Raw genomic sequence first — 13,645 nt, forward strand, 5'->3', positions numbered from 1 at the left:
CCTGCTTTCAAGAGTGACTTCATTTCAGTTTTGGCTGTGGACTTCTTGCTTTATGTTGGGCTTTATGTCTCAGTTTGTTAATCCTAGAATCAGGATTGGCATGTAATTGGCTTGTTGCAGAGCAGGGTTTGAAGTGCAGAGGATGCACCTTCAGGTTACTGGTTTGGGATGGAAACAGAAAGGGAGTAAAAATGCCAAAGGAAGTTGAGTCAATCAATTTTGAGGGTTACTAATCTGTTTTGTCTGTGGCTACAGGTGGAGCTTCCCTGGACCTGAAGGCTTGCCCTCCCAAACCCAGCAAGTGGATTCTAGATATCACCTGGCTGAATCTGGTGGAACTGAGCAAACTCAAACATTTCAGTGACATTCTGAACCAGGTGAAAGCACTCATGCGTAAATAACTTAAAACACCTTTTTGACTCGTGGACACGTGTCATGGATTCCTAATACATGTATTCTAACTGATGCAGAATTTGCTTAATGACTGTCTAATTTGCCCCAGGTAAACTCATTACAGCTTTTACATAAAAGATCCCACAAAATGAGCCTCAAGGACATTTTTTACTCTGATATTTTATGAATTGAAAAGCTTTCAACAAGCTCTGTATGTTAACCATCATTTGTTTTGACACTTTAATTAAAATTATTAAGCAGGAAAAAAATGAACAGTTATCTGTTGATATTTATTATGCAGTATTTGTTGAAAGGCTTGTGACCTGTCACCCACACTGTTCTCAATAACATATAAGTACCAACAGTCTGCCGTCGTATTCTCTCAACAAATAACTGGCTCTCTTTCCGCTCAACAAATCCGGGCCCACAAAGTACTTGTGTGTAATTTTTACAGATACGTATTTTCACCACCACCCTCTCCGAATTTGAAACCTCAGATTTTGTTTCCAGCACTCATGTTGCACTGCTCCGTCCAACACACAGGTTGGCCGTAATGAGAAGCAATGGAAGCATTGGTTTGACAAGGAGGCTCCAGAGGATGAGACCATCCCAGACGGCTACCAGAATTCCCTGGACGTCTTTAGGAGACTGCTACTGGTGCGATCTTGGTGTCCTGACAGGACACTGTCACAGGCTAGGAAGTATATTGGTGAGTAGGCCATCGAATGCAAAGCAGTTATACGTCAAGACCAGAATCCTGTCATCTTTCAGTTGAAGTATGAGAAGCTATGACTTGAGGTCACTGAGACCAGATTTTGCCGTGCCGTTACATGACCAAAATATGAGTTTCTGCTGTCAAGTCTTGCTTTAATTGACACCTCTATGTCATATGGAGGCCAACTGAGACATACAACTGCTTCCACCTCTGTGAAGTAGAGGTAGGAGCAGCCCTAGAGTACACAAGGTGAAGTCTTCAGTCGTTTCTTCCTTACCTTTCATTTTCAGCAGCTTTTGTTCAAATCCTGTGAGGTTGTTTTTCTCCAAACTGCTGGAGGATTTTCTGACCTATCTATTCAAACCTAACAGGGGTCTTCAGCATTAGTTTGCTTTAGCTATTTTGAAAATCTTAAGATAAACGATTTGATACATTTTTTTCCTCTTCTTCCACAGTGGACTCCTTAGGTGAAAGGTATGCCGAGGGAGTCATCTTGGATTTGGAGACAACTTGGGAGGAGTCGGACATCCGCATCCCTCTCATCTGCTTCTTGTCCATGGGCAGTGACCCGACCAACATGATTGAGTCGCTAGCCAAGAAGAAAAAGATTGAGTGCCGTGCCATCTCCATGGGGCAAGGCCAGGAAGTGCACGCCCGGCGCCTGATGAGCCAGTCACAGGCTGGTGGTGGTTGGGTGCTGCTGCAGAACTGCCACTTGTCGCTGTCCTTCCTGGGTGAGGTCATGGACACGGTGGTGGAGACAGAAAACGTGCACGACACCTTCCGGCTCTGGATGACCACGGAGGTCCATCCCAGCTTCCCCATCAGCCTGCTGCAGGTGAGGTCCGGCAGAAGATGGCTAAGGTCGTGAAGGAAATCCAGGGCTTTCAACCTGACCTACTCAATGCAGACTTTGCAGCAAAAGAAACGAGGAGAAAAGGGGGGTGGTTTAACATCATAGGGGTTGCTTCCTCCATCAGATTGGTGTACCTCATGATTTTTGTTCTATTCTGTCTTTTCTTTCCGCTGTCTTCTTTATCCAATATAATATACCAAACACCCATAGACGGGCAGTTTAGGTCAGTCATGGTAAACATTTTTGAATCTTGTCCTTCAACATTTCCTTGAATCTCGTCCCTTACTAGATGTGTATCAAGTTCACCAACGAGCCTCCTCAGGGTGTGAAGGCCGGATTAAAACGAACCTATGCCGGCATTAGCCAGGACCAGCTGGATGTCTCCAACATGCCACAGTGGAAGCCCATGTTGTATGCTACCGCTGTACTTCACACAGTGGTGCAGGTCAGATTGAAGAATCTTACTTTCATTATAAAAGTGGAAAATCTGCTTATTTACTTAGCCCTCGAAATGCGTCAACACAGTTCAGAACCATCCATTTTATTTATTACAATTCAAAGAGCTCAACCATCTTGATTACTTTAGATAATAGTGAAACTTAAATTATGGATATTGTATATTTCTAAATAGTAATTATGCACCAGTATTGACAAATAAGGAATTACTTCGTTGTAAAGGCTTTCCAAGTCCAGGAAGCATTGGAAAGACCATCTGTGTCAGCTGATTTTTGAATTATTATATCTCACTTTATCATTTGAGTGAATGATCAATATTTTGACAGGTGTTTAACAAGTGGACAATTCAACTGAACGTCACAGTGACCTAAAACAGGGATTGTAATTTGTGCTGTTCGATTTGTTCAGGTTTCAGTTCATTTTGACTCAGCTTTGGCTAAATATCACATAAGCAACTCCTATGAAATTGTCTTCATCTTTTGCTGTCTGGAGATCAGGTTGAAGGCTTTCGTTTTGTCATCAGTATATTTTGCCTGTTTTCATCAGGAGAGACGGAAGTTTGGTCCTCTAGGTTGGAACATCCCTTACGAGTTCAACTCAGCCGATTTCACTGCCACTGTCCAGTTCATGCAGAACCACCTGGATGACATGGACATTAAGAAGGTAGTAAAAGTTGCTACTTTTAAGTGAAATTAACAAAGGCTTCAATAATGCCTTTGACAATAGATTGTGTCATGAGTTATGAATAAAGTTCCTAAGGGTTGGTTACAAAGTTGAAAGAAAACATGTAGCTTATACATGCTGTTTTTTCTGTTCATTTTCTCTTAATAAAGTACATGTACGTTGTATGTTTCCTCTTAGGGTGTGTCATGGTTGACTGTGCGCTACATGATTGGAGAGATCCAGTATGGAGGTCGTGTAACCGATGATTTCGACAAGCGTCTCCTGAACACCTTTGCGAGGGTAACTGAAGTGCCCAAGTGTTGCCCCAAAATTAAAGCATTATTGCGTCTTTTTGTGTCATGCTTTAAACAATTAATAGCAGCTTATAATTTTTATACTCATGAAAAATACATGAAAGACATCAGTCAGACAGTGTATAAAGCTACATGCTAGAGTAATGGTTGACTGTTACATGTGTTTGTTCCATATACATGCATCTGAAAGAATAAAAAATACAAGGTAACCTACCTAAAGTACCATTATATAAAAAGCATTACGTGTTAAATTTACATACTGTAAGACGGCAACTGTTTTCAATTTATTTTGGTATTAGGTTTGGTTCAGCGAGCAGATGTTCACCACCAGCTTCTGTTTCTACAAGGGTTATCAAATTCCTAAGGGCACGCAGGTCCAGCATTATGTAGACTACATCAACAGCTTGCCCAACACAGACACTCCCGAAGTCTTTGGGCTTCATCCTAATGCTGACATCACGTGCGTACACTCGAGCGTTAAAAATTCATGCAGTTGATGTAGGAAATGATGAAAATTGATAATTGGGAAAATTTAGTTTGCTCTTCTTGTTCGGTGCCTCTTCGGCATGGCCTGGACCCCTTGTCGTTTCTTGTCTCGGCACTGAGGTGTAGACACTGCTGAGGATTGTCACAGACACAAGGATCATTTGAGCCTCGGATCCCGATTGAATTGGTCTGTAAATGTGAATTGTGAAAGAAAGTTTTGGAAGCACTGAAGGAATCCAAGCAATAGCACTTTGGAGTGAATTTTAAAATTAGTAAATTCTGATGATGTTATGGGGGTGTAACGTCCTGTCATTTGGACAGGTACACGTGGCATCCCCCTCAGAAATCTTCAGGAAAAAAAGCTTTGTCCTGCTAACATCTGTGACTGAACCACTGAATCCCCGTGTACAAAGTAAGGTCCCTTCATATTTGACCCAAGTTACACCCTCAAGGTCTCTCTGTGAAATGCTCATCTGAATATTTCATCGCCTGTGCAGGTATCAGAGTAACACGGCTAGGGAGGTCCTCAGCACCATCCTCAGCATCCAACCCAAGGACAGCGGAGGAAGCGGAGGGGAGACCAGAGAGGTGGTGGTGCAGAGAATGGCTGACGACATGTTGGAGAAGCTACCTCAGGATTACATTCCATTTGAGGTAGTGTAACATGGATCACCTTGGTGGGCAGGCCCAATCATGGAAGAAGGCTTCACAGCGGAATCTCCAATGAAATTATTTCAATCCTTGCTGTTGTTATCTGCAGTGTATGAAAAATTCATTGCCATTAATGTGCATATAGACAGAATACATGTATGTTGCTGCATGTAAAAGATAAATATGTGGGAATAAAACCACTAGCTCTAATGGCCTGCATAGTTGAAATCAGTAAGTCAACTGTTAGTAATATTTTATCAATCTGCAGATCGCTACTGTAGAATGCCCAAGAAAGAAATGTTGAAACCCTTTGGTTCTGTTCCTCGTATGTCCCAAGGATATATTTCATTCTCCAGTCTCTAACCTTACAATGCCCAAATCATTGATATTCTGGGCACATTTTGTTAACTCTGCACCGAGTTGGCTTAGACAGACATGCAGGATATCTCAAGTTTTGCTGGAGTGCCGATACCAAAAACTGTAGCCCTGCAGGAGCGAGGGTAAATATTGCTCCACAAATGGCTACAAATCATTTTCCTCTCCACCTGAACTCTCCCCCTTCTCTTTCTACCTGAACAGGTCAGAGAGCGGATTCAGAAGATGGGAGCCTTGCAGCCGATGAACATCTTCCTGAAGCAGGAGATAGATCGTATGCAGCGTGTTATTACGCTGGTCAGGAACACGCTGACGGACTTGAAGCTGGCTATTGATGGCACCATCATCATGAATGAAGTTAGTAATGCCTCATAGGGCACAATGAAAGTTGAAAAATGACGTCTCCTAAAAATACATGACTACAGACACTGAACCTCCTTATTGTAACACCACTTTAAAAATGAATTAGTGTCAAGAAAAATCTTTTTGGCTATAAGAGATTTTTAAAAAATTGTGCTGGCCGATATTTTAAGATGGTGTAGTAGACAGACAAGCATTATTTTTATGTGGCAAATAGAAAATTAACAACTTGGCTTTATGCCGTGATCATCACTGTCAACTGACACCAGTGCAGTGGGCTGTAAGAGTCCGTCAAACACACCTGCTCTGGGTTGCTTTCTTATCTCAGCTTGGGCGAGGACAGACTGCTTTGATGTTTGCTCTCTCAGAGTACCAAAAGGTGTTCACTGAAGTCTAACTTGATTCACTCTTCATTCCAACACAAACCTTGATACAAGACTTTCCAAGTTACCAAATGGTTCTGTGCTTCTCTTCACAGAACCTACGAGATGCTCTGGACTGCATGTACGATGCTCGCATCCCGCAATCCTGGAAGAAGATCTCTTGGGCATCGTCCACACTCGGCTTCTGGTTTTCAGAGTTGATCGAGCGTGACAGCCAGTTCCGCAGCTGGTGCTTCGATGGTCGGCCCAACACATTCTGGATGACTGGCTTCTTCAATCCTCAGGGATTCTTGACAGCGATGAGACAGGTCGGTTCTCCTTAGAATCTTATTACTTTGTATATTTCTTCCTTCATTGCATTTCTCCATTCTCACATCTAGCCTTGGCATCTGTAAAGGCATCAGTTTAAAAAGTCAGAAATGTTCCTTCCCAAGGAAAGCTTCTAGAATTTCTGAAGAAAATTTCATGATACTCTTAAAAATGTTTCTCTTTGAAAATGCTGGTCTCAAAACTGCAACAGCAGATTCCTGTTATACAAAAAAATACCCCTTTTGGAAACTTCCAGGAAGTTACCCGCGCCCACAAAGGCTGGGCCTTGGACAGCGTCATCCTGCACAATGATGTCACCCGGTTCTTCAAGGATGACATCAGCCAGTCCCCGGCAGAGGGTGTCTACGTCAGTGGCCTCTTCCTGGAAGGTGCTTCCTGGGATCGCCGTGGCATCCGCCTCATCGAGCCCAAACCAAAAGTCCTCTTTGAGCCTCTGCCAGTCATACACATCTACGCTATTAACAGTACAGGAGGAAAGGACCCCAGGATGTACGAGTGTCCCATCTACAAGAAACCTGTGAGGACGGACTTAACGTTCATCGCAACCGTTGACCTCAAGACAACCCAGAATCCTGATCACTGGATTCTGCGTGGTGTGGCATTACTCTGTGACATCAAGTAGAGCCCTCTTGTGTCAGGTGCTTTTTTGGGAGTAGTTAACATTTTGTGCTTTGAGGTAAAATGCAAAGGGGACAAAATGTTAACTTCCTCCAAAAAGCTCAAGCCATTTTTATCATTTCATATGCCTGGAGCACTTTTAACTGCACTGTTTCTGCCATGTTACCACTGAAACATTTCAAAGCAATGATTTACATTTTTCTTTCAAACATTGCAATTTGTTTTAGAATCAAGCATCACAGTCACTGTTAACAGAAAATTCAGTAGTTTGCCAAGACCTGCTGGAAAGCTTAGCATTGGCATTTTTTAGACAGAGCTGCCAAACCAGGACACTATCTCGTTTTGGTCAACCATTGAACACAAAAGATCTTATCCAAATGGAATTACGCCTGAACAAAATAGCTTCCATACCTCAACAAGGCTAATTCTGCTTCACTGCATGCACATCTTCATAACGAAAAAGAGTCTTGCTTGCTCACTCAATCAATCCATTTCTTTCAATAACTTAACATTTTACTTACTTTAAATGCAGTTCGAGCAGAGTGAAATTAGTTTTATGAATTTTTCTCACCGTCTGAATTTTGAATATGAGGAAGTTGCTAAATATTTCTGACATAGTAAAAGTCTTGTCATAGTAATATGTATTGTAATTGTATATATTTAGAAATCTAGAACTTGACAATGCACCCCACTACCTAAGCATTTCTTGTTCTTTAGGTGTACAAGCTTTCTATTTTTCTATATTTTTATGATCAAAATCAACCAACGTAACATTCCACTTTGTGTGAATAAATGTAAACTGAAAAGAAGTAATTTGAGATTTTTGAAATTAATGGAATAAATCCGTCCATTCTTCTGCACTGTCATTTCTGAGCCACGTAGTTTGACACAGCATCATACCATTGTTTTTCACTGCATTTCTATTAACTGTAAGTGCTTAAAGTAGTTATAACCAAACTCTTTCAAGCAAAGAAGAGGGGCCCGTAATAGAAGTGTCCTACTTATAGTTTAAGTCAACTTTAACGAGCCCGTTCGGTATTTCAAAAAGCCAAGGTCTTTTGGGAACAAAGCACCCTTGTGAGTCAGCATAATGCTGGTACAACAGACTATCATGTGCGCGTGTAACTGTTCCCAAACAACCTCATATGTACTGGGCATGTGCTGTTGGAATACCAATCTGGTTCGTTCCCAGTCATGTAAGCTGCCAACTGTTTTATCACTTGATTCCGTCCCATATTCATATCACATACATGTACCATGGTTACACAGTCCCACGCACACTGCACTATACCAGCTCATATTCACCACAACGGACATCCCGTTTCTTTTTTTTTACCGGTTCATATTGCAGCTTCAGAATGGAAACTGGCCATTATGGTTTGAATGACTCAATTCAAACCAAGTTTTCTTTGTGAAGCTGAAGATGAACCGGTGAAAGAAGAGAGAAAATTCGGAGAGGGACTGCGGGACGTTGCAAGTCAAAGCTATACATGCAGAACATACACAAGTGACCAGACTACAGATAATAAATGATCTAAATACCTGCAGGTGTAGGTTTGAAGCTGCAGCTTTTGAGGACAAAATGGACTAAAGTTTTGTAACTTGAATTCTGCAAGGGAATGGTTGTAAATTGACATACTTGTGGATCCTTAATTCACTTTATTTTTAGCTGTTTTGGCGAAACAGCTCTTGGCTTTGTTCAAGTTTTTTTTTCTTTTAAATTTTTTGTCTTTTGTTATAAAGTGCCTGGGGAAATTGGACAGATGACAAATTTCAAAGCTTTAACATTTCTAGGTAAAATATAAGAGGTGCTGGGCATTGGGGATCAAAAGTGTATTAGTAGTTCAGATCAGTTGTTACTGGAGGCTTTGAAGAGTTTTGTGATCAAGGAAAATGATAAAACACACCTTCGCATTAATTAATAATCTGACTGAATTCACATTATGACTGTACTGAATTACAGTTTCAATGAAGCACCTAATTGTGGGCTCTAATTAAATATATGTAATTATGTTGTGCATTGTCGTAATGTGGTTTTTGTGTGTGCTGTGAAAATTAATAGCTGAACTGAAAACAAAGTGCTTTATTTTTGAACAAAAGTAACTTAATTCTATGCACTGAGATTGCTTAGATGATAAGGTATACATGTAGATAGTTATTTCAAAAATAAAGGCACTGTTGAAAAATCCACTGTCTTTCTTTACCGAAAATACTTGTAGAGATAAATAGATCTGAATGAAGCTCCTTATGCAAATGTTTCAAGTCTAAACCTTATTTCTTTTTTTTGTAATTTAGAATGAAATCGTGCTATTCTTCAATCAGTAGTTTCTCATGTTATTTGTGCAAGTTTGATGTCAAAATCTGTCAAAGATATACAGGTGCTTTAGAAAATGTTGGGTGTTGTGTTACACGAGAAAAAATTGCCGTGGACATAAATATAGAACCAGTGTTTACAAAGTTTTTTCTTGCCTAGTGAACTTATGTATTGTTTCTTCTCTCCATACCAACTCCTTAAAGCATCCTTAGCAGTGAAATTCAATGTCAGTTTCACTCCATCATTTCAAGGATTTGGCCCAAGGAGTTTTTAAAACTCTCGTTTAAGGGATGACTCTGTACGTACTGTGTGTGAAATTATACGCTAGCACTCTGCAGTGTTTGTTGAATTCAATAAATTTTGTGATTTGATACAAAACAAACTGTCCACAATAGTTTGGCTCTTACTTCTTTCTTCAATTGATTTTTTGAACCATCCAATCAAAACACTCTAGTCCATGATTTCTGGATTTCATTACTGTCCTAAAGGCTACAAACCTGATAACTACTGTTACTTTAATTAAATAAACTCACATGTTTACTGTGGGTCCAGTTACTGCCTTAAGCCACTTTCTCCACAAAAAAGGGTCCACCCTCCCACCCACTTGTAAGGACCCCCCTCCAACCAGCCATCCATTTTAATCTTTACCCAGCTGCAAGTGAATGACAAAATTCAGTACTGCCAATTAAGTCTTGCGAATTGCTCAAATCATATTGCTTGTGAAGGTGTCTGTTTTGCATTTTTTTTTGTCCAGACAAACCCACCCTCTGTAGACCTATCCCTCCAACCATCCAACAGGGCATAGGCACATGGGCTGTGTGCCCAGACCAGTCATCATCAACATGAGTCTCCTCTTCCTGGGAACCCTGTTAATTACAGGCAATCAATTTAGACAAACAAGCAAGTTGCATATGTATAAATGTACATTTTGGATGCAACTACAAACAAAGACAAACCCAGTGCTTCAAATGGCTTTATGACTACTAGCTAGGCCAGTAGCAATCAAAAACCACCAATATGCCGACATGTTTTGAGCTTATCACCTGTAAAGTGAATATTTATGACAGCTGCGATGGTGAAATCGGTTGTCTGCAAAAACAATGCACTACCTTATGTTACCATGTTTAAGGTCCACCCCCCACCCACTTTTAAGGACCCCTCTGAATATCCAACCAAATAAGTCATACTACCTAAACTGAATATCTCCTTAAGCCAAGTCTGGATTACATTTTAAAAAATCATGAAGTTGTGCTAGTTTTTGCATTTTTTTGGTCTACAAGCCCATCCGTCCACCCTCTATAGACCTAAAGGTACATAATTTATCCAATCGTACCCTGGGCAAAGGTACTTCTTATGTGCGTAGACCCATCAGCATCAACACACACTTCTCTTCCTGGGAACCCTGTCTTGAGAGAGAAATCTAAAAGGCAAAAACTCTCACATTTCAATGGACAACTTCCTGGTCTGTGCTGAAATTCTCGCATTTCACCTACATATACCGACATACTCTTATTCAACGAGCTGCCAAACATAAATATGAAGCAGCTTTAAGCTAATTAATTGATACTATCTACATAACTGCTGTTGCTACTGTATTATGATTTGATTGCTTATTCCACTGTACAGAGACCTTGTAAAAAGGCTATAGCCTCATTCAGTCTGTTAACCATTGTTTAACCCATGTAGACAAATTTGGGCTCATGAACAGTGTACATTACCCTGCAGAAGACCTGGGTGATGGAGGAAGAACTGGGTGTGCCTGCAATTATTTAGTAAGCTGTCAGGGACCAGTTATTCTATACCCTAGCTGGCACAATCCATCTGCCATAGCTAGGGGTTTCCTGATTTCAGTTGAACCTGCTGGCCTGCAAGAGAGTCTCATTCTAAAGACTACTGCAGAGTTGTCAGCCACTGGTCAGTGATCCATGCCATCTGGTCTTGATCTTGGTCCGATATTGCATGGTCATTTCTTTGCCCTGCAAGTTGTGTAGTCTGCGAAGATCTCCTTTGTACTGAGATGAAATCTTATCTTGACGTCTGTTTGGAATGTTTGGTCTGTATCTGATATTTGCATCTGATGTCCCTGTGGTTCCCCCTTTATCTTGATAACCTTAGCCTTGGTTTTCCTCTTCAGTTCTTCAATTATTTCCACCATTCCTCTACTTTTATGACCTGGGGATACAAAACTCTCTAATAGTTTGAATAAAGCACATATTAGCACTATTTAAGAGAGCCACAAAATTAATGTCAAATCAACACTGTGCCATCAACAACACTTCCAATTAATAAATAAAAATGCTTTACCCTGATATTAATAATGATCAGTGGTTACCATTCAACCTTCTGAAATGAACCATCAATGAATACTGGCCAGAAGTCTACATTCAGCAACAAAGGTCAGCTATAAAGGATTTTCATCTACATTAAAAATAGTCTTTTTGTTTAGGCGCATGTCAATTAACAATACAAATTTTGTGAAAGTAAATCAGTAACCAAACTGGACAAAAAATGAAAATGTCTACATATAATTTCAACCTCCCAACTACCTATCAATATGGACAACTATTCCTAGGCCTATGCAGGGTATAGGCACGTCCTATCATGTGCGTAGACCCATCAGCATCAACACATGACACTGCTCTTCCTGGGAACCCTGCTAACTATGAACAAACACAACACACGGACAAACAAACAGATATACATACAAACCCACTGGTTTCTATACATACGGTATCAAGGACATGAAAGAAGAGAACCCCCCCAAAAAATTATGACTGCAGGCTATACATATAGGTCTAGAGTAAGCCAGTCACATGTACCCAGAGGTGCTAGAATTTGTTTGAAACTCTCCAAATTATACATACATATAAAACAGTGGATCTGATAACATCTGTGTACAGATGTTAGGAACTCAATGAAACAATACGCCATTCAAAGTACACACTATGTACCGAACTGCAACTAGCATTTAGCAAAGACAACATGTACAACATATCTTACACGTGAGGTAGAACAAAGGGTCCACCCTCCCACCCACTATTCAAGGACCCCCCTCCAACCAGCCATCCTTAATTCATTCAGTAATTCTTCATTAAGGAATTGCTTTACTTCAAATCATTCAGCCATTTTTGGGGTATTTTTTTGTGTTTATGCTTCTGTGAATTGCATGGTGTGTTGGCATACTGCATGCCCACATATCAGCATTGAGAGACAAGACTGCTCTCTCTGACCTGGAAACCCTCTGAATTAGCAAAACAAAAATTGAAAAATGGAACCGCCAGACAATAGTACATTTTTATGTGGCTTTCATTTCCTTGCTTATAATCTTTGCCCTTTTGAATGCTTTCATATTGTCTATTCCTGACTCTTCTGAAGGAAAAATTGTTTCCTTTTAATGATTCCTTTTATTGCTTCACATCACGTCACACAATCCTTTGATTACAAGAAAACACAAATGTATGAACAAATGTAAGGTGCAGCTCCCAGCTTTCTCACTTGGACCCTTTCTGGCATAAACAACACTACACCCCTCCTTCTTGACAAGTCTGTTTTTCTTTGAGAATGAAAAGTGTTTTATATGAATCAGCCAAATGAAATAAATATGCTGACAGTGCACTTGTAATTGGTCTTGAAATCATTAGCGCAATATTGCTCCACATTTGAAAATTCCTGCCATGCCCATACACCTACATGTACATGTACCTACGTGGCTATGATTTCCTAATGCAGGGTATGAGGCACGTCTAATGTGCGTAGACCCATCAGCATCGACACACGACACTGCTCTTCCTGGGAACCCTGCTAAGTACGTACAAACAACCACACGGACAAACAGACAGAATACAATCCCCAATTTGTTTGCTTTTGCCAGGCAGAAGACAAGCTGAGTCCTTTCAAAATATACTTTTAAAATATCCTACAGGTCTACAAGGCTTCCAATGTACATGTGCAGACCTATGAGGTGAATAAAAGCTACAGCAGTGATATCTAAAATTTGATTACAATTTTCTGCAATGAGTTTTGTTACTTTTCATCCCTAATTCTTTACAGTGAAGTTATAGTGATCAACTGGTGTCTGCTTTTGCATTTAATTTTCTAGGCCCACCCCCCCACCCTCTGTAGACCTATCCCTCCAACCATCCAACAGGGTATAGGCACTTCTTATGTGCGTAGACCCATCAGCATCGACACACGACACTGCTCTTCCTGGGAACCCTGTCTCAAAACTTTTTGAAAAATGCAAAAAACAGACACATTTCTCCATATTAAAATTTAAAACCTCCAATTTTTTTCTCTATACTTTGTATTTTATGCATTAATCAATTGGAATTGGATCACTGAAGTACAGACGCTAATTCGGTGGTCCAAAACATCCCACCCACTTTAAAAACCTCCTGCAACTAACAATCCATAATTTTAAAACTACTCTTAACCATTTCATATTTCTCAACAACTTAATATTCTTAGCTGTTACTCTTCTATCTTAGGGCTTCAGTCTGCGACTGATTTAAATGGAGTTGAATTAAAACACTCTTAGTAGTCTGTGCTCTTTTTGGTGATCATGATCGGATTTTGCTTGGTCGTTTGCTTGGTCGTTTCCTTTCATCTTGATATCATTGCAATGTCCTGATGAACTGTGATCTCCAGTTGATCTTGTATGGATTGTTTCCGTCTTGTCTCTAATTTTCAAGTTTCTCTTTTTAACTCATAATGTTTTAATTCCACAGGTTT

The 13,645-nt window shown here is 40.3% G+C and overlaps 1 protein-coding gene across 2 annotated transcripts in view; it reads left to right on the plus strand.

The window, feature by feature from the left end:
- Nucleotides 1–9,306, plus strand: part of dnah5 (dynein axonemal heavy chain 5) — an 85,762-nt gene extending 76,456 nt beyond the window's left edge. For both annotated transcript variants that reach the window (XM_087138541.1, XM_087138542.1), the window contains exons 68-78: nucleotides 256–377; nucleotides 937–1,102; nucleotides 1,564–1,946; nucleotides 2,254–2,409; nucleotides 2,967–3,083; nucleotides 3,282–3,383; nucleotides 3,697–3,857; nucleotides 4,381–4,537; nucleotides 5,114–5,266; nucleotides 5,748–5,960; nucleotides 6,218–9,306. In XM_087138541.1, the coding sequence (XP_086994667.1) occupies nucleotides 256–377; nucleotides 937–1,102; nucleotides 1,564–1,946; nucleotides 2,254–2,409; nucleotides 2,967–3,083; nucleotides 3,282–3,383; nucleotides 3,697–3,857; nucleotides 4,381–4,537; nucleotides 5,114–5,266; nucleotides 5,748–5,960; nucleotides 6,218–6,604 (2,117 nt within the window). In that variant the 3' untranslated portion in view covers nucleotides 6,605–9,306. The remainder of the gene's footprint in view (nucleotides 1–255; nucleotides 378–936; nucleotides 1,103–1,563; nucleotides 1,947–2,253; nucleotides 2,410–2,966; nucleotides 3,084–3,281; nucleotides 3,384–3,696; nucleotides 3,858–4,380; nucleotides 4,538–5,113; nucleotides 5,267–5,747; nucleotides 5,961–6,217) is intronic.
- The last annotated feature ends 4,339 nt before the right edge of the window (nucleotides 9,307–13,645 follow it).

Source organism: Acanthaster planci, linkage group LG06 (genome assembly GCF_054643075.1).
Source record: "Acanthaster planci isolate LZ-2023a linkage group LG06, COTS_SCS, whole genome shotgun sequence".
NCBI classification, from domain to species: domain Eukaryota; kingdom Metazoa; phylum Echinodermata; class Asteroidea; order Valvatida; family Acanthasteridae; genus Acanthaster; species Acanthaster planci.